Source organism: Apium graveolens, chromosome 1, assembly GCF_009905375.1.
Source record: "Apium graveolens cultivar Ventura chromosome 1, ASM990537v1, whole genome shotgun sequence".
Lineage (NCBI taxonomy): Eukaryota > Viridiplantae > Streptophyta > Magnoliopsida > Apiales > Apiaceae > Apium > Apium graveolens.
In genome coordinates, this window is record NC_133647.1 from 194,780,871 (window position 1) to 194,806,511 (window position 25,641).

General features: G+C 35.1%; 6 protein-coding genes across 8 annotated transcripts; 5 read left to right on the top strand and 1 right to left on the bottom strand.

The window, feature by feature from the left end:
* Nucleotides 1–1,035: 1,035 nt before the first annotated feature.
* LOC141674912 (DNA-directed RNA polymerases IV and V subunit 4-like) lies at nt 1,036–6,744 on the top strand. Of its 3 annotated transcripts, none has more exons than XM_074481622.1 (10): nt 1,036–1,243; nt 2,132–2,194; nt 2,294–2,350; nt 2,515–2,604; nt 3,830–3,941; nt 4,078–4,158; nt 4,894–4,927; nt 5,012–5,080; nt 6,284–6,379; nt 6,574–6,744. In XM_074481622.1, exons 1-9 carry the CDS (start codon nt 1,177–1,179, stop codon nt 6,356–6,358), a joined length of 648 nt encoding a protein of 215 aa, XP_074337723.1. In that variant the 5' UTR covers nt 1,036–1,176; the 3' UTR covers nt 6,359–6,379; nt 6,574–6,744. The 3 variants fall into 3 exon arrangements, with proteins under 3 accessions (XP_074337723.1, XP_074337717.1, XP_074337713.1); XM_074481616.1 differs by having other exon boundaries at nt 1,037–1,243; nt 6,520–6,744; XM_074481612.1 differs by having other exon boundaries at nt 1,037–1,243; nt 6,570–6,744.
* Nucleotides 6,745–7,442: 698 nt separating this feature from the next.
* On the top strand, nt 7,443–9,806 carry LOC141674904 (uncharacterized protein At4g26485-like). The gene is made up of 3 exons (XM_074481604.1): nt 7,443–8,023; nt 8,107–8,305; nt 9,229–9,806. The coding sequence occupies exons 1-3, from the start codon at nt 7,564–7,566 to the stop codon at nt 9,515–9,517; spliced, it is 948 nt and encodes a 315-aa protein (XP_074337705.1). The 5' UTR covers nt 7,443–7,563; the 3' UTR covers nt 9,518–9,806.
* Nucleotides 9,807–10,237: 431 nt separating this feature from the next.
* On the top strand, nt 10,238–13,338 carry LOC141674950 (E3 ubiquitin-protein ligase RGLG2-like). The gene is made up of 10 exons (XM_074481649.1): nt 10,238–10,776; nt 11,346–11,571; nt 11,655–11,768; nt 11,924–12,021; nt 12,149–12,228; nt 12,300–12,405; nt 12,493–12,620; nt 12,726–12,891; nt 13,000–13,056; nt 13,149–13,338. The coding sequence occupies exons 1-10, from the start codon at nt 10,615–10,617 to the stop codon at nt 13,230–13,232; spliced, it is 1,221 nt and encodes a 406-aa protein (XP_074337750.1). The 5' UTR covers nt 10,238–10,614; the 3' UTR covers nt 13,233–13,338.
* Nucleotides 13,339–13,478: 140 nt separating this feature from the next.
* Nucleotides 13,479–16,337, bottom strand: LOC141674932 (ATP-dependent 6-phosphofructokinase 2). The gene is made up of 2 exons (XM_074481634.1): nt 15,696–16,337; nt 13,479–14,441 (listed from the first exon to the last, which is right to left on the bottom strand). Exons 1-2 carry the CDS (start codon nt 16,332–16,334, stop codon nt 13,617–13,619), a joined length of 1,464 nt encoding a protein of 487 aa, XP_074337735.1. The 5' UTR covers nt 16,335–16,337; the 3' UTR covers nt 13,479–13,616.
* Nucleotides 16,338–16,648: 311 nt separating this feature from the next.
* Nucleotides 16,649–18,386, top strand: LOC141674941 (putative polyamine transporter At3g13620). The gene has a single exon (XM_074481643.1). The coding sequence runs from the start codon at nt 16,856–16,858 to the stop codon at nt 18,266–18,268; it is 1,413 nt and encodes a 470-aa protein (XP_074337744.1). The 5' UTR covers nt 16,649–16,855; the 3' UTR covers nt 18,269–18,386.
* A 1,040-nt stretch (nt 18,387–19,426) lies between these two features.
* Nucleotides 19,427–23,744, top strand: LOC141674927 (putative galacturonosyltransferase 4). The gene is made up of 9 exons (XM_074481628.1): nt 19,427–19,858; nt 20,077–20,111; nt 20,221–20,250; nt 20,369–20,456; nt 20,540–20,703; nt 21,375–21,646; nt 21,804–22,161; nt 22,338–22,913; nt 23,110–23,744. The coding sequence occupies exons 1-9, from the start codon at nt 19,714–19,716 to the stop codon at nt 23,383–23,385; spliced, it is 1,944 nt and encodes a 647-aa protein (XP_074337729.1). The 5' UTR covers nt 19,427–19,713; the 3' UTR covers nt 23,386–23,744.
* Nucleotides 23,745–25,641: the final 1,897 nt, after the last annotated feature.

A 25,641-nucleotide genomic window follows, 5' to 3' on the forward strand; every position in this document is an offset into this window, starting at 1 on the left:
TCACCAGTCCTCTTTTGGGGTTTAAAAATATTAAAAAAATAAATTAATAAATATTACGACGATTTAGAGTTTAGACCTAAATCCTGTAAACCAAAAATATAAATTTAAAATTAAACTATTTTAAAATTTAAGTGTATAACTTAATTTAATTATTTTTAACATTTTAGATTTCACTAATTCTCTTTTGTGTTTTAAAAATAATTTAAAATATTTTTTTTATGATTATAGAGTGTACCAATTTTTTATTTGGGTTTAAAAAATGTTCTTTAAAAAAAATGTTTAAAATACTAGATGAAGTAGTATTTTGAAATCAAAACGTTACTATTTTGGGTGCCAAAACACAGGACCATCTCACGCTTTGCTTTTAAAAAAAGAGAAATATAATGTTGTATATTGTTGCATTTTGCTTGTTAAAAAATAAAAAAAAATAGCAAAACGTGGAGCGCAGTACCGTTATACTAAAACGCTAAACAAAGTGTCATGATAAACTGACAGTTCGGGTAATTATTTTCAGAAGTGATAGTTTGCACCATTTTTCTCTCAAATTGATATTTAGGGCCACCACCGGGAACCTATATTTTAAAAATAAAATACCAGGTGGTTTCTTATTGCAAAACAATATTCTAAAAATCGCCGTTTCAACCGATTATTCCCCTACAAAGTACCTGATTGATTTAATTGTAAAATTTGATTAATTTTGACAAATTTTTGTTAATTGGAGTATATATAATTATTTATTAAAATTAAAATGTTATATTAATTTAAATATGAATAAATTTAAAAATTATGGTATAATAAATATATATATATATATCTGTTAATAAATGACAAATATAATCATAATAATATATTAAATATAATTTAATATTATAATATATTCAATTTTTTACTCCGATTAAATTTTTTCAGTTAATCTCCAAATTTCAATTAATCCCAAATCAATATCTCCACCGATTTTTCCCGATTGCCAATTTTTACCGCACCGGTGCAAAGAAGATAAAGATGGAGGACCAAAGTAGTTAGAAAGCATATAATTTGGAGTGATAAATAAATACACACAGAATATACGGAACGCGAGGGGTTTAACTTTCAGTTGGGGACAGAGAGAGAAGGGTTTGCGTTTGATTTGATATACAGAGAGAGTGAGATTGAGAGAGAGAGTGTGTTTAATCAAGAATGGGTGACAAAGGAGGAAAAGGGTTTTCTCTACCAAGAGCAAGAAAATCAGCCCTCAAAACTCCTGGTAACTCTCCTTTTCCTATACATACATACATGCATTCCCTTTCTTTCATCTTTTAATTATATACAATTCTTGTTTATATCCTCTATATCCATGACATGCACTTATGTATATCAATTACTGTCTGATTCTTTATTCAAGAAACCCCCCCCCCCTTCTTCATTTAACACCAATTTACCTTTATTTATGAATTTATAATAAAAAGGCTGCATTTTGCACTATTTTAGCTCATGCTCTGATGTTTCTTGGGTTTGTGTAGTTATATTTAACTATAAAAATAGCTCACTTTACAATATTTTTGTCAGTGTTGACTGTGAGAAGTGAGAACTGACAAGGCATTGTCTTAAGTTGTGGCATTAGCTACTATCGCCTTTCGATTTTGTGATAGTTCCGATATATTACAGTTATTGTCAATTTAATTCACATGGACATGTTTTATGAAAATAGCTTTGCTAAGAGAGAAGATGTTTATTTTTGAGACATGCCTTATAGTGGAGGGTATTTTTAGGTTTAACATATAGTAGGGGGAGAGCTTGCTGGTCTTAGAGAATACAAAATGACAGTTTTGTGGTATTCACAAGTAAAAGTTAAGATCGCTCTTTAAGACGCTTAGCCATAAATTTTATCAATTGATTTATAGTAAGGTGTTTAGGGATTTTACTTTAGCTAATCTGGTATGTATATATCTATATTCTTGTTATTTCAGCTCATTAAAAGAAAGGCCCGATTTTTTGTTCCACCTACTTGCATGTTACTTATACCAGAGCCCTGTTGAACATCTTTTTTAATGAACATGCGATGTACATATGACTATATATGTTGTGTATATATTATTTATAGCTCTTTTGATGCCTGAAGTTTTAACTGACTGGATCTCCTTTCTTAAATTAGTGTCTTCAGGACTGAACAATGGTTCAACAAAATCTAAGCAAGGAGGGAATGTTCAGTTTGAAGGTTAGGGCCGTTATCCTCGTTTACTCATCCATTTGTCCTAGATCATCGTTATCTTTTGATACATTTTTCTGATCATTTTTGATGTTTTTGATTCATTAGGTGGCCTCAATTTTTCCCCAAAATATGGTGGAAAGGGTGATACTCCAATAAATAATGGTTCGCCTTTCTGTATTCACACCAATGAGCTATATTCACAGCTTCAATATTGATATTATTTTTTACTTTGTTCAATGTATTCACATCAATGAGCTATACTCATAGCTTTAATCTTAATATTCTATGTTTATTACCTTCCTTTTTTGACAGAATTATTTTTTCAGGGAAGGGGGGAAAGGGGGATAAAGGAGGAAATGGTGGTAAGGGCCCAGAGAAAAAAACACCACCTCCTGTGCAGCTTAGAGTTGAGAAGGGTAAGTACATTTTTTAAGTAATACTGTAAAGTTGAAACTAAAAAATAGACTGAAATATTTCATTCAGTTATGCTAGCTGTGCTAGGTATTACTATTGAGTAGTGAGTAGAAATGGGAGTAAATCACTACAGTGGTAGTTTTTTGTTGTGTTTCAATATTACCTTTTTATTTTGTAGATTGGTTATTGCTATAATGCTATTGTGTCTGTTTTTTATTTAACTTTACCCAAACTTTTTGTCTTGCACTTTCCACATTATTTTATCTAGTTTCTTTGCAAATGAAAGTGTTATTATAAACCATATATTGTTAACAGTTCATCGTTTTAAATGAAAATTAAGTAAATTGGAAGATGGAAAAGCATTAAAGACACACATGTATGTTTGTAGGGAGGTCTGAGCTACAGTAAAACAAATGCAGTTTCCTTTCCAATATTCAGTGGCAGAATCAAATATCATGAGAGGGTTGGGGTGGGGGATTTTTAGTAATCAATAGCCATGTATGGCATACGGGGTAAAAACAAGTTTGTTGTAGCTCCTATTAACCAATTTAAAAAGGAAAAAAGTATATCTACTCACTTATCCCGCTCTCCATTAGGAGGGTAGGATCAAATGTCTAAATGGTCGTCTGAATTGATGGGATGCGATCCATAGATGTTGTTACTACATACATGAGTTAATAGTTATATCATTAAGGGTGAGCAGATGCCCCTTGCTTCGGGTGGTTCTGCCAGTGATTATATCCTAGGAGACAAAGTAATGGTGGTCAGGAACAGAAACGGGAGTGGTTTAAAGAATAAAGGAGGCAGAATCTAATGCATGTTTCAGAAAGAGCCAAGATGCAAGGGGAAGGAAAGAAACAGAAAACGGAGAAGACATGTTCTAACAGAAATATAAAATTATCACTTACAGGTTAATTGCTTAACAAAACAACTTTTACGAGCGACGCCCTAAGATGAATTGACACCTCGAGAAGCAGGATAGCCATACAAATTATAGGAGCAAATAAGAATAATTTAAGTTCTGACCTAAATGATGCTATAGCTGCAATTGCTCTATTATTGCAACCCTTAAGAGTTCCATGCACTGCCGATAATATACTTTGCATGCATATTACAATATTAGTCTATCACCATATATGGAAAATATTTGTATCCGTACAAATTTGTTATGTATTTGGTGTGATTTGCATTTTATTCTCCCTTAATATATCTGTTATGTCTAAGCAGACCTTCCAGAGAATGTGACATGCCTGATGGACTGTGAAGCTGCTCAAATTTTAGAAGGAATTCAAGAGCAGATGGTTGTACTCTCTGAAGATCCGACTATAAAAATCCCAATGTGAGGCATAGCTAAAAGTTTAACTTGCCTTTTCAAAGGAATACAGTTTCCTTTTTTAATATTAATTTATCTTTCTTTTCCCTTTTTTGTTCATGAGCAATACATGTCATATCTAAAAGTGTTCTACTTTTTTCAGTTCATTTGACAAGGGACTTCAGCATGCCAAGAGAGGCAGTGAAAATTATACTAGTCCACAGTCTGTAAAAGAAATACTTCAGTATCCTTAAAATAGTTTAAAGTAAAGTGACTTTCTATTGATTGACTGTTTGCTAATGTAGTTGAAAAGTTATTGTGACTATTAAGTTCAAAGCTGAAGATTCAGAACTAGGCCTCAGTTACCTTTTTTTCTTGTGATTGAGTTGTTAATGGTGAAAGAGGTTGTTAAGTGAATGTTGATTTTCCGATAATACTTCCAAGGGAAATCGTCATCTGTATTTTATCATTAACTTCTGTCACAAAGCCTCTTAGTCCTGAATTCTTCCTGCAACTGATGCAAAACTGAAATGTGTTTCATAGAGATAGGGTAGGATACAAGCAGAGGGGGGATATTGACAAAACCTAAACAATGTACTCCATCATGATCGTGGGGATCTTAGAGAAGTCTATACTCCTTTGCTCTGATGCATTTGAGTAACTACAAACAAGTTTCCCAATCCCCCAAAAATATGATTTGCTTCCCTTGTCAGGCAGGCATGGATTTGGACAATATAATAATTAAATGACAATTCAAAAGTAATTTGAATGTCTGTTGTCTGGTCAGTATCCCTAAACATGACACTTGACTAGGGCATAAGATATCAAGATATCTTATCAATATAGAGCAGTAGCACTTAGTGATTAGAGATAATGTGTGTTTGTCTATATATCTTATGTTTATGGTCAGAGAACCTCTCTTAGCCTGTGTAATGATTTTGATTGTAATCTCAAGCTGATTCTTTAACTTAAAACTCAGACGTCTGAAAAATCATGGTGTTGCTGAAAGTGAGGTAATGTCTATGAACCTCAATCTAGCTTGCCTAGTTTATTCATGCTCTAGGTAATGTTTTCTCATTTCATCAGTTTACATACAGGCATGCATGATTGCTAATATTTACCCGGAATCTGCTGATGAGGTCTTCTCTCTTGTTCCATCCTTAAAGGTATGCACATCTATCTTCAGTTTAACAACTTTTCAAAAAAATTGAATCTGTATTGTGTCCGTGAATGTTTCAATTTACATTATAATACACCAACAGACAAGAGAGAAAACATACAACACCAGCACAAATATACTACCTGGTGTTGGTGGGGTGGAACTGCTAGTCACTGGTAATGTAGTCCAAGTTGCATAATGCAAACCATATTTATTCTTTGTGACATCTGTTTCTGGTTAATGTTTAATGACCTTTACTTTTGCTGTATAACAGTTTCATATAATTTGTGTTGCAGTAGAATCTAAATATTATATTTTGCAATAGATACAAGGGCCACTTGGTTGGCTGAGCTATTTGGAACCATATATCTTGTTAGTTAATTATCCACTTTTAGCCTTTTGCAGTTACTTTACAAACTTTCATGTTATATTGTAAAGGTTGCTATTTACTAATCTGTGAATTATAAGAAAAACAGAAAATTAAATCTTAGGTAGAATGTCTACATTTTTAAGTCGTTCTTTAATTACAGAAACATAAAGAAAAAAGAAAAAGAAAGCATGACAATGTATACATGTCAAACCAATTATATGCTATGACTTCTTTTTTGGTAAACTGAATATTAAATAAGACATTTCAATTTAGGAAAGAATGATTTACACGTTTATTGTTGTATGTTTGGACTTCTAGTACTTTAGCCAAGTGATGTGTCACACATAAGGGTGGTGTTGAGCCATCTTTCCAATCCCAACATAAAATGGTAAAGTTTCTATATGGTTAATGATCAAACTATTCATTTAACACCCCATATCTGTCAACTTCTGAACTTCGGCAGTATGACAGATTAGTTATGTTATTCCGTTCTAAGTAATTCTATATTTTCTTATTGCCTAAATAATTAACTGCCATTACTTATTTACTCTCAGAAAAAAAAACTGCCATTACTTATTTGACTATAGTATCCCAGTAATAATCGGATAAATGAAGTACATATCATTTACTTTTAACATCATTGAATTTAATGCCCTACTATGTGTATGGTTTCTTTGGGCTCTATGTGACTGTTTTATTTATCTATTACTGTATTGTTTTTTTTAGTATAAAGGTTGTACTCAGAAGTCAGAACACTTGGTTACTTCTGGTTTCATACAAAATTTAAAGGGTTATATATTATGTTGTAAGAACTTTTGGATATTGTTTTTCTTTATTCAGGGAAAGAAAAATAAGCTGCGGGAACCACTCGAATCTGTGTTGGGAGAATTAGCAAAGCTAAGACACTCAGCATAACATCCAAACCTGAGAACCATGGTATGACATTAAAATGTTTGAATTTGTTTTCCTTGATGTCCACATGGAATAATTTGTTGCTCTGGGGGTCTTATACTTAACAATTCTGCTGTTTGTTGGAAGGAACATCATTAATCAGCTAACTGTATTTTTGATTGCAGGTTTGGCTTATTTGGGTGATTAGCCTAACAAATATTGGTTTTATGTGTAGGAAGGCATTTTGTGAAGTTGGAAGTTGTAACAGATTGTTTTGGGGGCATATCTGTTGTCAATTGTCAGCAAAAGTTGGACTAAAATGTGTAGATAAATATGTTTTTAATGATATTGTAGTTATCTTTCTGTTATTGGATGTAAATTATGCATTAAGTTTCTGAATTTATCGCTTATGGTGGCATGGTAAATTACTAAATTTATATAGAATCGCACTGTGGTGATGTTAAATGTAGAGTATAGAAAACTGAAACTTGACCGGGATTTAATAAGTGGGTCGGATGGATAATTGATTTTACATGGATCACGGGAGAAGATTGTTCTTGTTAGTATTAAAAAATGTTCATCTTGTCCAAAAATGTGAAGGTGCATCTCTTCTTACTTATATGAACTCTTAAGAGAATTTGCTGAACCCTAGAAAAAATGCAAAAATACTTGAATATTATATATCTAGTGATTGAAAATATATATTATACTGAGCTTAATACTGATATACAAGTTCCGTTGAAATGATTTTGTGGTACTATCCCCTTTATATTATGTCGAGGTTTGGACCATGTTAAAACAAAAAGTTGATGTGTGAGTGCGTTTAATTGAGAAAAAAATCTCAAAAATGGGTGCGTGAGTAAATCTCAAAAGTGGGCGTGTGTGTGTGAAGATTGTACAGTGGAAAATATTTTTTTTTAAGATCTTGATTTGAAGCCAAAATTTTAGTTTACTTTGGAAGAAGATTCAGAACAAGTATAATGTTATCATTAATAATATTTGATTTTTTTTTTTGAAAAATAAATGGTATTAAAACACAGGAGGGGAAACAAAAATGTTTGAATATATAGGGGCATTAAAACGGAGAAAATATAAATAGGGTTGAGCTTTGAGGGGAAAATTTGACTGTGAGTGTGAGTAGGGTCAATGTGCGTGGAAAGTGATGAGACCATGGACTAAAGTAGCACTACACTTCACTTACCATTTTCAAAGTCATTAATTATTCTATAATGGATGGTTCTGGTGTTGACTGGTATTCTTGTTCATCTGATCAAGATTATGAAATCTTTGATGATGAAGCTGGATGTTTTCTTTATGGTTATGATGATGATGTTGGTCATGAAGGAGCATCTATTGGTTCTCTTCAACTAGAAGATGATGATGATGATGATGATGATGATGATGATGATGATGATGATTCTCAAGATCATGATAATCAAGAAGATGAGGTATCTGAAGATCAAGGAGATGACAGTGATTCCTATGATGACGATGAATCATCAATTGGGTCAGAGGCAGTATCATCATCTGATGATGAACAAGTTGAAACAAGAGAGAAATGGATAGAGCATTACTCTTCTTCACAGAGAATACTCTGTGTTGGAGAAGGAGACTATTCTTTCTCCCTGTCTTTGGCCAAGGCTTTTCGCTCTGCTCGCAACATAGTCGCCACTTCACTCGATTCTCTTCGTTAGTAGTATCTTTCTTTACTATGTAAATGTATGCCTGTCATCAGTTACTCTGTTTAATTTTCTTCTACTGACTTGGTACAGGGGATCTGGGGAAAAAGTACAGTGATGCAGTTGAGAATGTTAGGCAGCTAGAGGAGATGGGAGGATTGGTCTTGTCAGGACTAGATGCTACTCAGATGAAGGATCATCACTTTCTCACAACTCAGAGATTTGATTGTATTGTTTATAACTTCCCACATGTTGGATTCCTTTTTCCTGAAGGCAATGGCTGCCAGATCAAGTACGTTAAGTATTCACATCTCTCAATATATGGAAATCATATGATGTACTTCTTCCTAGGCATGGTAATATTGTTGAATTATGTCGTGTCCCAAACCCAAACACGATTTTAAAACTTGTTGTGTCTGTTAGTACTCAGCGTGAAAATTTCTTTATCTTTCGTGTACCTGCTTAATTGGAATTATACATGATTTGATTAGTGTTAAGTATGTTAATTTATTAACCTTAAGTTTAAATTGTATGTTATTAATAACAATAAATCCAACCCAAATGTACCTGATGTACTCTACTAATCCAAGGACAGTAAGTTGTGCATACACCTTGATTTGACCTCTCTGGTTAAAGAATTAAACACCTTAGGATAACAACAAATCGTCAAAACAAAATTGGAAAACAATATCAACATATAGTACAATTAACTAAACCAACAGAAAAACTCTGTAGTTCAAAACACCAGTAATCCATTACTCCGCTGCTGAATTTCTCAACCTTATAGGAAAATCAGCCATGCCAATTGGCGTCTCCATTAATTCCTACACAAAGTCAAGTCCTTGGCAAGATTCAAGGCTTTCATGAAATAACAAATTAATATTATATAAAATTGTTAAACCCTATAAATTTGTTTACTATGGATTATACAGGCCACTTATGCATACACAACGTTCAAATCAAAAAATCCAAGCACAGTTTTTTCCATGTAGTTGGTGCAGTTTCTGTTGCACAATGAGCTCTGCTTTTTTGCCATATGTTTTTTCTTCTTTTTTTCAATGATCATTTTAACAACACAATGAATTTGACGCGTGTAAAATTGATTTTTAGCATTGCTGCACCAGTTGTGTTGCTTTCTGATCATGCATTTTTCATCTTATTTTTTCTGAATCTGATCATGCATTTTGCTGACACCTATTTAATTGCTTGCTGTAGAATGAACAAAGATTTAGTTAAAGGGTTTTTGAGAAATGCTAAGGCTTTGCTTAAGAAGGATACTGGAGAAATCCATGTGACCCACAAGAATGGCAATCCTTATGACAAATGGGACTTGGTAAAAAAGGCTCAGAAGATAGGCCTGGTGTTACATGAGACCATGCCCTTTTCCCAGCACAAATATCCTGGTTACTTGAACAAGAGAGCTCACGGTAGATTCTCTGATGACTCCTTCGCTTTAGGTCACTGCACAACTTACAAGTTCAGGCTACCCAAAACATCTTCCTAGTTTGTTTCAGACTACTGTACTACTGGTTCTTTGTTCTTCTGTATTGTTTGGAAATAGTATCCAGTCATTTGTAGTTTGATAATTTAAGAATCCTGTTTTATCTAAACATTCATGTTCTAATTCTGTCGTTGTAAACATTGAATTGAACTTAATCCTGATTTCTGATGATTCTGTCATGCATATGTAGAGGTTTTCAACTGGAAAGGACATTCTAGGATGAGGAATGCTCCCAAACACCTGTTTTTTCCAGTACTATGTTATGAATTAATGCCAATAGTTTTTGTCTGTATATTTTTGTATTGCTTCTCTATAATTTTATTTATTATAAAACTACTAAAGGGCACTGCCCTACTGGTACCTTACTCTCTTCCTCCGGTGAAAACAGGGGAGGGGGTGGGCGGGGCATGTCGAGTCATGAGACGTGATGAAGAGTACAGGATAGTTGGCCAGGAACTTGTCCTATATTTTCACTTGCCGAATCACCAGACACTCTATAAGAGCTTTAAATATAAGTGCCAAATTCTTGACTTTTCAAAGGAATTAAATGAATTTGAGAAGGTACTACAAAGTTTAGATATGTTTTCGTGGAATATCTAGTGATGGCCTTTAATGGCATTACTATCATTGACTTTACTGTCATTTGAAAATTACTTCTAATCGATGATTGATGATTCTATTTTGTGAGTTTTAGTTGATTTGTAAGAGGATTGAACGTTGTGGTTGTATAATTTATTGATTGTCCAACCGAGAATATGTTTATGTATGCATATTATAAATTTATAATTCTACATTCAAAGTACAAGATGACGATTTGTATAATTGAGATGGGAAGTTTGTAGTGTACTCCAACCAGTTATTTGTAGATGGTCAGTACTCATGCTAGCTTATGTTTCTTCTAGGAGAATAATTCAACTGCCTGAGCTTTCACCAAGATAGAATATACTAGTATGAACATATGATCAGTTGACTTGAATGGTTTCAGGGAACTTTCTGATTCTCTACCTTACTAGTTAAGCAACTAATATAGTTTTTGAGGGGCTTGGTTTGGGGTATAAAAAAAGGATTCAAGAAGTTTCTGCAGTTGGGAGTCGGAAAGTATGGGAAACAAACAATCAGGAAGTCGGAACCAACATCCACACCATGTTAATGTGTCTCCTTCCATTCCTGGCTCTACATCCGGTACACATCCATACTACTCTGGAAGTTACTCCCAGTCAAGATATACTAGAATTGGTGATGATTATACCTCTCTTGAGCAGGTACCTTTTGTAGTTTTCAACATAGTATTCATTTTATTTTAAATCTGTCCATCCCAAATAATATACTACATTAAAACATACTTGTTGTAGAATAGCAAACTATACCTGATTTAGGAAAATATTACATTTTACGTCTACAACTAATTGTAATGCAAGGCTGAACTATACCTCATTGCAAACCAAGGGCCTTTTTTCTTAAGGTCTTGAAAAGTGCCAAACTGTTGGATTTGATGTTGCCTTAATCCCCGTGTACTCTACAGTTTTGGTCACAGGCTTTTCTTTCCTCAAGACAAGGTAGCCCTGGTGGTCTGATTTTCTCAAGTAGGATGTTATAACAAGTCCTCATGATAATACAATCCCTACATAGAGTAGATATATTCAATCTTTGGCTTAAGCAAATACCATAGATGCCTCATTTACGTATTTTGGTTTAAATCTGAATACTGGTTTGTTGTTTATTTTGGTCTGAATCTGAATACTTGTTTGTTGTTTGGAAAGTTTGATCTTCTGCAAAATTTGCAATTTGATTTTCGTGGTTGGTACTTTAACCTTTGCATCTCTTATTTTAGGTGACAGAAGCACTAGCTCGAGCAGGTCTGGAATCTTCTAACCTTATTGTGGGTATAGATTTCACCAAGAGCAATGAGTGGACAGGTGCACGGTCTTACCAGCGTAGGAGCTTGCATCACCTCGGTGATTCACTGAATCCATATGAACAAGCAATATCAATTATTGGACGAACACTGTCAGCTTTTGACGAGGATAACCTCATTCCTTGTTATGGTTTTGGTGATGGTATACCTGAGTTTTGCCAATTTCATATTACAAGAACATTGGAAATAATATGCAGTCACAGTCTACTCTATATTCCCTTTCAGCAACTACACATGATCAAGATGTATTCAGTTTTTTCCCGGATGATAAGCCTTGCACTGGCTTTGAGGAGGCACTCACCCGTTACAGAGAGATTGTTCCACGAATTCGTTTAGCTGGTTCATTTAATTGATAATGCTTTCTGATTACAGTGCTCACTAATTAGCAAAATTATAGATCTGATAATGCTTTCTACCTTGATTATTGCTGCTCAATGTTCCAGCACAATTTTTCTTTTTGAACTAATTGTGAATTTTTTAAATTTTTTTCATAGGACCAACATCCTTTGCTCCAATAATTGAAACTGCTATAGGGATTGTTAATGAGACTGGAGGACAATACCATGTTCTTCTAATCATCGCTGATGGACAGGTTGAGGCAAACCTCTGGTTCCTCTGTCTTGGTCTTCTTTTCTTTTCTTCTTTTGACAGGGTCTTAGTCTTCTTTTCAATTCCCTTCTTGCTAAGTCTGACAGTAAGTATTCGATGTGTAATGGTAGGTGACAAGAAGCGTTGATACAAATCCTGGCCAGTTGAGCTCTCAAGAACAAAGCACAATTGCTGCCATTGTTGAAGCAAGGTTAGTACTACATACACCCTGCAAGCTTCTGACGAACATTTCTAACTACTTATATGTTTAATTTTTTGTAGTAAATATCCGTTGTCAATTATATTAGTTGGAGTTGGTGATGGACCCTGGGATATGATGATGCAGTTTGATGACAACATTCCTTCCAGAGCATTTGACAATTTCCAGGTTACAAATTAATATGGTGACAGCGCCCTTGATATGATAGAAGTGGTTTCAGTTTAAGCATGATTTTGTTGAATTTGTATTTTGTAGTTTGTGGATTTTACAGAGATCATGTCAAAGAATGTACCCATCTTCCAGAAAGAAACAGAATTTGCACTTGCTGCACTAATGGAAATACCATCGCAGTATAAAGCCACACTTGACTTCCAACTCTTGAGGTATCATCAGCATCTACTTCTATCTTTAGCTTTCTTCTTTTAACACTACTGCATTGTCCATGCTACTAATGCTTTTCTGCTCAATTATTTTGTAATGCCTCGTAGTAACCAGAGAAGTACAACTCGGAAAAATGTCTTACCTCCACCTATACAGAACAGCCGCACAACTCACTCTACCTGGAACTATATGCAATCAAATAACATGACGCAGAGTGATCAGATGTATTACACTCCTCCACCGCGTTCAACACAAAACATTCTTCCCAACCGGGTAAGCCTTCAAGGAGATAAAATAAAATTTGGTTGTATTACAAGTTCAGATACTCCATGTTCGATATTATGTGCTTGTAATTATAATTATTTTTCTACATTTACACAGGGTTGCCCTATATGCTCCTACAATACAAAGGATCTTGCATTTGGCTGTGGACATCAGGTTAGAACAAGTACAAAAGTTTTACCTTCAAATCAATGCACATCTTTAACTTTTAATATGTCAATTTCTTCAAATCCATTTTTCACCTGCAGTCATGTTACGATTGTGGGAAAGATCTCTTTATTTGCCCGGAGTGTCATTTGCCGATAACTACCAAGATAAGGCTTTATGGGTGACATTGCTTTGCAACTGTCATTGAGTGTACACAAATCCTGAAGGAGAGTGCACTGCCCTTTATGTTTGATCTCTTTGCTTCATATTTATGCTTCAAAAGTTTGTTTTCGGTAGTGCATTTTTCTTTGGTTCAACAGTAGGGCTAAGACTGTTTGATTTCCAGAAACTACATCTCAATGCTTTCCTCTAATATTTTGTTTTTGTACAAAATGAAATTCATGGCTAAACATTACAAATGAAATTATAGCATCCTAAATCATGATATGAGCAAATACATTACAAATCATGCTAGGATCAAATATCCAAAAACATTATAAAACCGACTAGAAACTGCGGTTCCATACTTTATTTGTGAGCCATTAAAAATACCAAGCAAGGAATCTGCATTACAGGTTTCTTTCAAAATCAGGCTGATTGGTAACAGATCTCACCCATGCCCATTTATGGTCCTTAGTGTCGACTTCATTCTTGGCTTTCGCTACCACGTCTAATGGAATATATGCATAATTCCCATGGATGGGACCAGTAACAAATCCAGTGTAACCTGCCATCACCCCATGAATTGCTGCATTAGCAAGTAGGGTACAGTACAGATTGTCTGTTGCATTTGCGGTTACAGCTCGAATCATGTATGTTGGATCTATGTACTTCACTGTAGATAATTCCCCAGGATGATCCCGATCCCACCACTTCTTCAACTCTGACTTCAGCCACACACCTACATCTAGGAAAACTGGATTACCAGATTCATCCTTCTCTTCTTTCTCGGCATCAGTTCTAGGTATCAACGCCTGTCCAGCTCCCTCCGCAACTACAAGAACTGCATGACCATTCTCTTTAAGTCGATAGTCAAGGAATTCAAACAAACCTCCTTTACCTTCCAAGTAGAACTCATTTTCAGGAATTAAACAGCAGTCCACATCACGGCTGCTCAGAGTAGAAAATAGTGCAATGTGACCTGTGCTACGACCCATTAGCTTCACTAGGCCTATGCCATTTACTGCACTCTCCGCTTCAACATGCGCTGCACTGATAGCTTGCTGGGCCATCTCCACTGCTGTCTGGAATCCAAATGATCTATCAATGATACCTACATCATTATCAACTGTTTTAGGAAGTACAGTAATTCCAATATTTAGTTTCCTACGAGTTATCTCATCAAATATCTTCACTGCCCCTCGCATTGTGCCATCTCCTCCAATGATGTAGACCTGCTCAATTTGCATAGAAAAATCAAGATGTGAACCCCAAATAATATCTATAATCATATACAAGTTAATTAAGTCTGTTAGAGTACTGTTACTTGTCGTCTTAATAGTTTATATGAGGGGAGGTGTTCTTAAAACTCAATTCTCAATGATATGTATTGAGATCATGACGAGCTAGCTCTTTTTTTTTAGAAAGCTTCTAAAGAAGATACCGGCGCACTCTTCAATATTCAATAGGAGAAACTAGAAGGCTAAACGCAACTTGAATAATAATTTACAAGTTCCTTTTTATATCATGGATTCTAGCAAAATTAACAAAACAAATTAGTTTACCAACAGCTAAACCTTTTTTTAATGTTTGACAACAAAACACCCAAATCAAATTTAAATTGTTTAAACACACTACATTTAGGTTTAAGATATATTCATATTCAAATAAATGTGAAGGGGCTTCTATTAGCAATAAAGTTAAAAATGTCCCTCTCTTTTCTGGTCAAATAATAAAACTGACATTGATTACATCACTTCTGCCCTACGATAAATACCTTCTAGAACTATATAATTAATGTAAACAAGAAAGACTTTCCATTTTTTTATAAATGTAGTTTCTTCTGGTATTTATTTTGGTACATATATAGAAATAATCTGGATGGTGCTTCCTATATTAAAACATATACTTTGTGGGCATTTGTCTAATAATACACACTAAGACTAACATATATTTAAATACATAAAGCTAACCAAATACAAATTCAAGCTAAATTAAACATAAAAATCACATTAGTTTAAATTCCGAATGAATCAATTGAGTCATGGAGTCACACTTCGTCAAAGATGTGGTAGATACCCCAAACTTTACTCAAATTAGTTACAAAATGATGTGAAATTATTATAGGAAAATGCCAAGGGTACCAAATTGGTTACCAAAAAAGTTACAAAATGCCAAGTGTCAAACTTTTATTGGCTAAATAAAAATAGACCCCCTTCATTTACATCAAAAGCACCGATTAAATCATTCCAAACTGACACATCAATTTGTAACAATTTTTTGTGTCTCTAGCACTATTCATTATTATAAGGGCGAAATTTAATTCATCATGTGCACATAGAGCTCGCGACTCCCATATTATTATTAGGAAATTTACCTATTATATCATTTATTTAGTAAAAAAATTGTAACAATCCCAAAATGGACCAACTCAAAGCAACAGGAGTAAATAAACAAGTAAAAACATTTGTAGCAAACACAAAAAATACCTGATTGAAGGCCCGATGTTGAATGGCATCGACGATCTTTTTGAGATCAAATCCACCCCTAGAAGTCTCAAGAGCAGTACCACCTCTCTTATGCCAATTATGAACCATTTTCGGATCGAGACGCAGCGGCTCCTCGGACGAGTAAAAGCCACGGTAACCAGATTTAACACCGAAAATATGTCGAACACCGTACATATCCCAAAGAGCAACAACAAGCTCTCGAATGACAGTATTAAGACCAGGACAAAGGCCGCCACAAGTAACAATAGCAGCACGTACCCGTGACGCCTCGAAACAAACGTGCATTCGAGGTCCAGCACGGTGGTAAGCAAGGAATGAAATAGGTGAAGAGAGATCGAAAGTGATGGGAGTGAGAATAACATCAGATGCTGAGATGTAGAAGTCTTTGTTTGGGTGGTAGAATTCACTGTCTTGTAGAGGGTTTGTGTGAGTTTCGTCACAGAGGTGAGGGAGATTTTGAAGATTTATTATTAGTTGGTTATTGTTTTGGTTACTGGCTGCCATTTGTATTTCTTGTGTTTTTGGAGAATAACTTGAGATGAAGATGGTGGAAGAAGAGGAACAAGACAAGACGAGAAAGTAAGAAGAGTGAGTCACCGTATGCCATGTTCGTGGCATAGCCAAACTATGACACGTACGTACCCATTATTTATTAAACCTAATTCAAATTTATTTATTATCCACCATATTTTATAATTTTTTAAAAAACCATTATTTAAATGAGTTTCTTAGATAAGAATACGGGTGCAATATTAGCATGTTTATTTGTACTTCTTCACTGACAACAGCAATTACGATACCTCTAAATAAAATCGCATCAAAAAAAAAATTATACTTCTAACATGAGTTGCCAAAAAAATTAAAGTTACTTCTATTTGAAGTAGAAAAGAAATAAAAATCAATTCTTCTAATTATTGCAGGTTTCAACTGATCCTACCCAAACTCTGAAACCCTGCAATAATACTACATACGTTACGGTTACAAAGACCGATTCGAAATGCAAATCCTAGTTCTATCGTAACTCGACATGGCCGAAATCAAATCAATATATAAACACCTGGAGAATATACACAAATAACAACCTGCATTATAAACTACACTGAGAGCAGAGTAGTGATCTAGCTACGTGAATACTATTAATGACAATGGAGATGTTGGCTTGTGATGAGCCCTCACAAACCACTGCAAACGACAACCAAGTCCTTCCGATAACCACCCCGACAACCCCACCAAAACCCTCAAACAAACTCACACTCATCCCTCTCATCTTCCTTATCTATTTCGAAGTTGCTGGCGGTCCTTATGGTGAAGAACCCGCTGTTAAAGCTGCAGGTCCTCTTTTCGCCATTCTCGGCTTCCTTATTTTCCCCTTCATTTGGTCTATTCCTGAAGCTCTCATCACTGCTGAACTCTCCACTACTTTTCCCGGCAATGGTGGCTTTGTCATATGGGCGCATCGTGCCTTCGGACGTTATATTGGTTCGTTAATGGGTACCTTTAAATATCTCAGCGTTGTTATCAATATCGCTGCTTTCCCCGCCCTGTGCATTAACTATATGCACAAACTTTTTCCTGTTTTCTCATCTGGTCGTCCCAGAAATCTAGCCATCTGTATATCCACTGTGGTTCTGAGTTTTATTAATTTTACTGGGTTAACTATTGTGGGATACGTTGCGGTTTTATTAGGGGTTGTTTCTTTGCTTCCATTTATTGTTATGTCCGTGATGGCTATCCCCAAAATCAGTCCTCAAAATTGGATTAGTCTAGGCCAGAAGAGTGTTAAAAAGGATTGGAATCTTTATTTTAATACTTTGTTCTGGAATTTAAATTTTTGGGATAACGTGAGCACGATGGCTGGTGAAGTTGAGAAACCACAGAAAACATTTCCGATAGCATTGCTTTGTGCGGTGATTTTGACTTGTGCAGCTTATATTGTTCCCTTGATGGCGGTTTCTGGAGTTGGTGATCTTAATCAATTGGAATGGGAGAGTGGGTACATGGCCGATGCAGCTCGAATGATATCTGGACAATGGTTGAAGTACTGGATTGAGATTGGTGCGGTATTGTCCAACATTGGTTTATTTGAAGCACAACTGAGTTCGAGTTGCTTTCAGCTATTAGGAATGGCGGAATTAGGATTCATGCCCAAGTTGTTTGGCAGGAGATCTAAGTGGTTCAACACTCCGTATGTTGGAATCTTGTTGTCTACTGCTATAATCTTATCGGTGTCTTTTCTTGATTTTACCAATATTATTGGAGCAGCTAACTTCTTGTACAGTTTGGGAATGCTGTTGGAATTTGCATCGTACCTCCGATTAAGGTCCATTTATCCCGAGATTAAGCGGCCGTTTAGGGTTCCCATAAGGCTGCCCGGTTTGATAGTCATGTGTTTGATTCCATCTGCGTTTCTCATATTCATAATGGCGATTGCTACTAAAGTTGTATGGTTGATTAGCGGATTCATGATTGTGGGGGCAGTTTTATGGTGCTTTCTGATCGAGATTTGCAAGTCGAGGAAGTGGCTTGCGTTCAATCAAGATGTTGACGAATAATTATGGTATATAATTACTTGTAACTTTTATGTTTTCTGTTAAGTAAAACAATTACTTGTAACTTTGCTTACTAGTTTTTCTTGAATCAATTTTTTCAAGTGTTTCAAATTTCTATATGTCAATGTACTCTAGGCATATTTATCAATAGATAATGTGTTTTGTGGGGTGGGGGCCATAAAATAGCCGTTAATGTGTGTGTCTGATTAAGGCCTCATGCTTCATTGTAGTTATGGGAGCAGTGTGGAGTCAGCAAAATGTAGTTGCAGAAGGATGAGCTCTCTGCTACTGCATAAAAAATAAAAAAAAAGATCTCAATTGAAAATTCAAGTGATGCTTGATTGAAGAAAAAATGGGAATCAAACATCTTTTGATGCAACGGTATCTTGGGGGATCGAACATTGTGAAAGATAAGACTACGGGTGAGTGATTTTGTAACTAGAAGAAGAAGAAGAACAGCAGGGGGGATAAATGTTTGGTTTTTTTGGTATTGCAGAGAAGTGAGGTAGTAGTAGGCTAGCAGTAGTAATTTAGAAGCTTGATCCTAATAATTGAGGGGCCTGATTGTGGGTGGAGGGTTCCACAGGAGTACAACAATATATATTAAAAAAAGTCTGCATACATGGTATGATGTTTGTGATAAAATTTAATTGAAATAAAAAAAAAGTACAGCAAGCAAGTAAAGAATGCAAGCTGGGAAGACAGCCCAGCCTTGACAACCGTATTTTGTGCATTTCATCAACACATCTACCCCCTTCCTCTGCTGTGCCCTAGGACTCTAAACTAATTTTAAAGAAATTATTGCAAAATTATCTGAACAATTTGCTTAAATCCGAATTGGTTGATTGACTCGAATACTTGGTCCCTAGTCACATCACATTTTGAAGATTTTTGAGCAAAACACATTTATCAGATTACCCCATCCTTTGATTAATTGTTGCAAATTGCACTGGTGAAAAAACAAATTATATTGCCATATATATTGGTGTCCTTTCCCTTTCATTTTTATATTGCTACAATCTTCAATATTGTCTCCAAAGCTTTTTTATTAAATACACACATTTTGTCTACATAGCCCCATATTTATAACAAAAAACATATAAAATCTCAAAGTTAGAATAATAATCAAATTAAATGATTTTAAAATCTGAAGAAACAAACCAGCTTCACTATCTGTCCTCCCCACCACACATCACCATTTTCATTTCCTACATTCCTCTCTCTCTCTCTCTCTCTCTCTCTCTCTCTGCTGTAGCCGACACACACTATAGTCTATTCTCTATCTCTCTCTCTCCATATACACGACCCTGTTGAATCTCGATGCCCACAAAGGAGGTAGAGAGTCTTGGTAGATTGAGTAAAGGAACAAACTTTGTGTGTGTTTGAGTGCGTGTGAACGACAAACATCCAAGATTTTCAATTGGGTCAGAGAGATTCAAGTCAAAAAGATGAAAATGAAAGCAGGGGTGTTGAGATGGAAGACAGTGGTGATATTGGTGTTGATGCTAATTACTGTTCTTTCTCCTATCTTTCTTTACACCGACACTCGTTTCTCTATCCCTTCCTCCTCCTCTTTCATTCTTGACCCAATTCGTAAGTATCCCTTACCAATTTTAAAATGAGAATCGACGAGAACCGGTGATTTGTGTAGCTAAAATTGGTGATTTGGATACGAATTACAGTTCACTAGTGATTCGTATCCAAATCACTGGTTTCAGAATTGGTTCTAATGTGAGAGAACTTTATCTCTCTATATAAATTTTATATTCTTATCTTTTTTCTCACTTCAATTGTATTTCTTTGTGATGCAGCTGACAATACTTCAATTCAACAAGTTTCCACCTTTGTGAGTCTCGTTTCCTATTCATCTAAATTAATATAGTCAATTGCTATACCTATTAAAGTTTTGATTTTGCTATTAGATCTATATCAATATTATTTTTTGCTGTGTGCAGGCAATAAGGCCCTTAAATGTGCTTCCCCAGGTTTGATTTCATTCTTTAATTATGCTTATAAGTCAATTATGGTTCATGTTTTTTTTTTATTTTGGATTAGCTATTAGATCTAGTTGTCTATGTTATAATTTATGAATTGCTATTGCAGGAGTCACTGACAGTACTAAAACAAGAACCTGGAGTAATTAATGTGAACAATTCAGATAGTTCTTGGAAAACTAGACAACTTACTGAAGGTTTGTGTTCATTTTGTATTTTTAGGAACTCTGAATTGCAACATTCTTGTTTGATTTTGAAATTTATTAATACCAATTTGTAGAGGATAATCATGAGGGAGCAAAGGATGAAAATCCCATCAGACAGGTAACGGAAGAACAAATGGGAGAAATTAAGGCTGATGACAATCATGAAACCTTGGAGGTCGAGAAAAATGATCCTGTTGAACAAGAGAAGATAATTTTGACTACTGTCTCAGCAAAAGAGGTAAGGTTTTTGGCCACGTGTCTTTTTAGTAATTCTCTGTACCTTGATCTGCAGTTGAATATTAAATCATAATTGGCATACTGCATTAGATAGGTTTGAGCTTTGCTGATGACTACTTGTTCAAGGATCAGTTAGAGTTATTTATCATTTTCTTGCCGGAAGTCTTTTTCTGTGATTATAATAATTACACAGTTTAAGTAATTGTAGTTACTAATATTTAGCTGTTTTAAGTGGCCAGTATAATAAAATTTTTGATTGTGGAGCATGAATTGAATAGAAAAATCAGCATTCTGAATCTTTACACTCCGAATAGATGTTGTGCTATAACACTTGTAGAGGAAGCTTAATATTTGGTTGCTATTTTATTTAATTCAGAAATTACAAACAGTATTCTGTCATTTGGTAATAGTATATAAGATTTCTTGGATGTATAACGATCAGTTGTTCTACCATGTTTTATCCATATGACAGCCAAAACTTCTGGTGACATGTAGCTTTTTAAACTTCGTATTGCGTCTTTTTGTAAAAACTTCTCTTGCAAGACCTGCACTTTTGTTTGGATTTCATTAATTGCATTGCAGTTTCTTCCATGTTGCCACATGTGATTTTGTCAAGTTGACTTGTCATCCTGACATATTATATGATGTTTATATATCTCTCTGTTCTTTAAGGTTCCCAAAATTGAGCAACAGCCGGCAAAAAGCTCAAGGAAAGTTAGCTCAAAAGAAGTGCATAGGATTAAACCTGAAAAGCAGACTCCTCAAGGAGTTCCTGTTGATGCTCGTGTTCGACATCTTAAAGATCAGCTAATTAGAGCAAAGGTCTATCTTTCTCTCGCATCTACCAGAAACAACCCCCACTTTATAAGGGAACTCCGACTGCGAGTAAAGGATGTCCAACGAGTACTTGGGGATTCAACAAAGGATTCTGAGTTGCCAAGGAGGTAATTTTTTATCTGTATATTATTAAAATGTTTTCTATAAAGTCTTTCTTCTGTGCAAGTTAATCTTGGTTATTACGGAACTGTATTCTTGTTAAAAATGGTTTACCTAAAATCTAATTACTTGTTTGACATGTTATTATGGTCTTGAATAAATTAGTGCTATCGAAAAGTTAAAAGCAATGGAAGAGACGTTGGTTAAAGGCAGGCAAATGCAAGATGATTGTTCTGCTGTTGTAAAGAAGCTCCGTGCTATTATTCACTCAACAGAAGAGCAGCTCCGAGTCCACAAGAAGCAGGCCTTGTTTTTGACACACCTAACTGCAAAAACGCTTCCCAAAGGTCTTCATTGTCTCCCACTGCGCCTTACAACGGAGTACTTCACATTGAATACTTCTGAAAGACACTTCCCAAATCAGGAGAAACTAGAAGACCCCAAGCTATACCACTACGCACTATTTTCAGACAATGTACTGGCAGCGGCAGTAGTCGTGAACTCAACTGTATCAAATGCCAAGGTAAATGAATACTAACCAGGAAATCTTGTTTAACAATTGTGTTTCACATGAAGCCACTGAGTTTATATGATCATGTTGACTGTTAGAAATTTATGTTTTCAATTCCTTTAATCATGTCAATAATTATTAATTCTGTTAATTGACGTGTTGAGTTAATTTGGTTTCTGTTGATGCAGGATCCTTCAAATCATGTTTTCCATGTTGTCACGGATAAGCTTAATTATGCTGCGATGAGGATGTGGTTTTTAATAAACCCTCCAGGGAAAGCTACAATACAAGTTCAAAATGTTGAGGAGTTTACATGGTTAAATGCAAGCTACAGTCCTGTTCTTAAGCAATTGGGTTCCCCATCAATGATAGATTATTACTTCAAAAATCGCCGTGCTGATTCTGATCCAAATATGAAATTCCGTAATCCAAAATACCTGTCAATCATGAATCACCTCCGCTTTTATATGCCAGAAATCTTCCCAAAACTCAATAAAGTGTTATTCTTAGATGATGATGTTGTGGTCCAGAAAGATCTTGCCAGGATATGGTCTCTAGATTTGCAGGGAAAAGTAATTGGTGTGGTTGAAACTTGTGGAGAAAGTTTCCATCGATTTGATAGGTATCTTAATTTTTCAAACCCTCTTATTTCGAAAAATTTTGACCCTCGCGCTTGTGGATGGGCATTTGGGATGAATGTATTTGATTTAAAGGAATGGAGAAGGCAAAACATCACAGAGGTGTACCATTCATGGCAGAATTTGGTAAGAATACATGCTGGACTGTATTATGAGTTTTTACGAACAATTTGAAATTATTTGAAAACTTTAAGATACATTGTCAATAAATAAATCCTACCCTATGCAAAGTATCTCCAGCTACTGGGTATACCATTACGTTGCACTGTACTTCTTAATTCACGCTCATCAAACAGTTGTTTGTTTATAATGTATTGTGCAGAATCATGACAGACAGTTATGGAAGTTGGGTACTCTGCCGCCTGGTCTCATAACGTTCTGGAAGCGAACATTTCCCCTTGATCGATCTTGGCATGTACTAGGACTTGGCTATAATCCTAATGTAAACCAAAAGGATATTGAACGAGCAGCCGTTGTACACTACAATGGCAACTTGAAACCATGGCTTGAGATAGGTATTCCCAAGTTCAAAAACTACTGGACTAAATATATCGATTATGAACAGCAATACCTGAGAGAATGCAACTTGAGCCCGTGAATGGTAAACAGATCTTCCCTTGTCAGGCGTCCTTCAAATTGCAATAAGTCCTTAGGTAACAAGTTAGTGTCACATGCTTTGTGGTATATTCAAGAATTTAACCTTCCTGATAAGTGATATATTTATTCTTTGCATCATCAGTTTTCGTAGAACCGAGAAAGAACCAACATCTGTAAATGTTTGGATGCTAGTTTTGAACATATATAATTCATTACGTTGTATGTAATTTACACATTGAAAGCCTGTATATGGCCATCCGCTTCCTCGGTTGCATCTGTAGTAATGCTCGAGAATATTTAAAACAGAATCTGTTCACTGTGGTTGAGTGGGAGCAAATATATACATGCTACTTTTGTATCCTTCTAGGTTTAAAAGTATGTTTTGATTCATTTGATTGAGCATTTGCTTGCCTCGAGTTGTCATTGAATGTAGCTATGTTGAAAATGTTACAATTATTTATCGGAATATTTTTTAAAGATTGTATGTACAAATCTTGTTTGAATTTCGATATGTGACCAGTTCTGTAGCTGATGATATAGTTTAATGTTTGAAACTGAATTCAAGGGTCATGGTCTCATTGCACTTGGTATAGTTCATATATAGTTGGTACCTGTACAAGATGATGAAGAGAATAATAAAATATAGTGGGTTGTGGTCCTTGATCTCTAGTTTGGTGAAGACATGGCTGGCAATGAGCTGCATATCATGTGGTTTGTATGATGCATTTTCTCTCTGTTATCTTCTAATACTGGGAAAAAAATAAAAAAAAAATACTAATATAATTTGGTGGAAGAAACAAAAAAGGTATTTATATAATTAAAGTTGGCATCCCCACACAAGAATTGCTTTTATTAATTGAGTAAAGTTGTCCCTACTCGTGATAATTTTCTGTCACAAGTTATTTCAGGTCTTTGCATGCTCAGAAATCAAAATCAAAAATAATTAAGAGCTGGCCACATGTGCAGTCCGTGCGTGCCGGGCCGGGCCGCACACGGGTTGAACACTCCGTATTTAAACACTGAACCGGACCGCTGAATTACGAACCGGGCTCGGGCCGGGTTTGAACCGTTAAAACAGGGCTCGTAACCGAACCGAACAAACCGAACAAATTCGCGGGCGAGCCGTGTGTGCGGGCTGTGCGGGTTGGATTCGTGAGTTGGGCGAGCCGTGTGTGCGGGCTGGGCGAGTCGTGTGCGGGCTGCATTGCATAATTCAGATCCTGACTGGAACTTCCAAGAAAGATAAAGAAGTTCCATTTCAAGGAACAAAAAAGATAAACTAACTCTGATAAAAAAACTCGAGCAATAATAACTCGAAATTAGTAATCAATTAATAAAAAATAAATAACAAAATGTAACATTATTTTCTATTATCTCACATAATTTATTCAAAATATTATAGTTGTAATCAATTAATTTTATTATTTTAAATTTTTGGTTAAAAAGAGGACGGTACCTCTTATAAATTTTATTAATTTAAAAAAATTATAAATGATGTGAGAGGACTGCTCTCTCTCTAAAAAACGGAACAAACCGTATCAAACATTAAAAAATTATAAATTAAATGTTATTAAAACTTAAAAAAAATTACATTAAATATTTGTTCTAAAGTTGTTCGCTAGTTGAGGTTCCCGATTCGGATGAAGTATCCATTGTCATCCATGGCTCGTCGTCATCGTCGGAGTCTTCTTTCCTTCCTTGTTGTCTTTTATCGGCTTGATCCCAATCTTTTTTGCAAACTAAAATTTTTACAACGTCTGGCGCAAGACTGGATCTCTTCTCATCTAACACTCTTCTGCCTGCACTAAAAGCGGACTCAGACGCAATTGTAGAAGCGGGGACAACTAAAATATCCTTTGCAATTTTTGCTAAAACCGGAAATTGTAACTCATGATTCTTCCACCATGTTAGTATATCAAAATCATCATTTAACTCATAATTATATGAAAAAAATTTGTGAACCATACTAGTGGCAGAAGAAGATACGGTAGATGACTGGGAAATTCTACATTTTTGTTTTTTGGTTAGTATAGATGAAATGATACTACTAAACCTACTAGAAGTATTACTACTCTTTGGTGGTATAGTACTTTGAGTTTTTGGAGCATACATATCTATAAGACGAAACAACAAATTTAAACAATTAGTTACATATAAAACATGATTATATGAAACTCCTAACACAGCATAATAATGTTCTAACATATTTTCTAAACCTTCCTTCCTAACACCGGGATCAAGAAGACATGCAATACCA

What these genes read in the sequence shown, in the direction of transcription:
- LOC141674927 (XM_074481628.1), top strand. Translation starts at nt 19,714, where the DNA reads ATGAAAATGAAAGCAGGGGTGTTGAGATGGAAGACAGTGGTGATATTG. An exon ending in TTCAACAAGTTTCCACCTTT is followed by an intron (nt 20,112 to 20,220) that starts GTGAGTCTCGTT and finishes TGCTGTGTGCAG; the next exon opens with GCAATAAGGCCCTTAAATGT. An exon ending in CTACTGTCTCAGCAAAAGAG is followed by an intron (nt 20,704 to 21,374) that starts GTAAGGTTTTTG and finishes CTGTTCTTTAAG; the next exon opens with GTTCCCAAAATTGAGCAACA.
- LOC141674912 (XM_074481622.1), top strand. Translation starts at nt 1,177, where the DNA reads ATGGGTGACAAAGGAGGAAAAGGGTTTTCTCTACCAAGAGCAAGAAAA. An exon ending in GCAGCTTAGAGTTGAGAAGG is followed by an intron (nt 2,605 to 3,829) that starts GTAAGTACATTT and finishes ATGTCTAAGCAG; the next exon opens with ACCTTCCAGAGAATGTGACA. An exon ending in CCGACTATAAAAATCCCAAT is followed by an intron (nt 3,942 to 4,077) that starts GTGAGGCATAGC and finishes TACTTTTTTCAG; the next exon opens with TTCATTTGACAAGGGACTTC.
- LOC141674932 (XM_074481634.1), bottom strand. Translation starts at nt 16,334, where the DNA reads ATGCCACGAACATGGCATACGGTGACTCACTCTTCTTACTTTCTCGTC. An exon ending in AACATCGGGCCTTCAATCAG is followed by an intron (nt 14,442 to 15,695) that starts GTATTTTTTGTG and finishes CAAATTGAGCAG; the next exon opens with GTCTACATCATTGGAGGAGA.
- LOC141674904 (XM_074481604.1), top strand. Translation starts at nt 7,564, where the DNA reads ATGGATGGTTCTGGTGTTGACTGGTATTCTTGTTCATCTGATCAAGAT. An exon ending in CACTTCACTCGATTCTCTTC is followed by an intron (nt 8,024 to 8,106) that starts GTTAGTAGTATC and finishes GACTTGGTACAG; the next exon opens with GGGATCTGGGGAAAAAGTAC. An exon ending in GGCAATGGCTGCCAGATCAA is followed by an intron (nt 8,306 to 9,228) that starts GTACGTTAAGTA and finishes TGCTTGCTGTAG; the next exon opens with AATGAACAAAGATTTAGTTA.
- LOC141674941 (XM_074481643.1), top strand. Translation starts at nt 16,856, where the DNA reads ATGACAATGGAGATGTTGGCTTGTGATGAGCCCTCACAAACCACTGCA.
- LOC141674950 (XM_074481649.1), top strand. Translation starts at nt 10,615, where the DNA reads ATGGGAAACAAACAATCAGGAAGTCGGAACCAACATCCACACCATGTT. An exon ending in ATTATACCTCTCTTGAGCAG is followed by an intron (nt 10,777 to 11,345) that starts GTACCTTTTGTA and finishes CTCTTATTTTAG; the next exon opens with GTGACAGAAGCACTAGCTCG. An exon ending in TAATCATCGCTGATGGACAG is followed by an intron (nt 12,022 to 12,148) that starts GTTGAGGCAAAC and finishes GTGTAATGGTAG; the next exon opens with GTGACAAGAAGCGTTGATAC.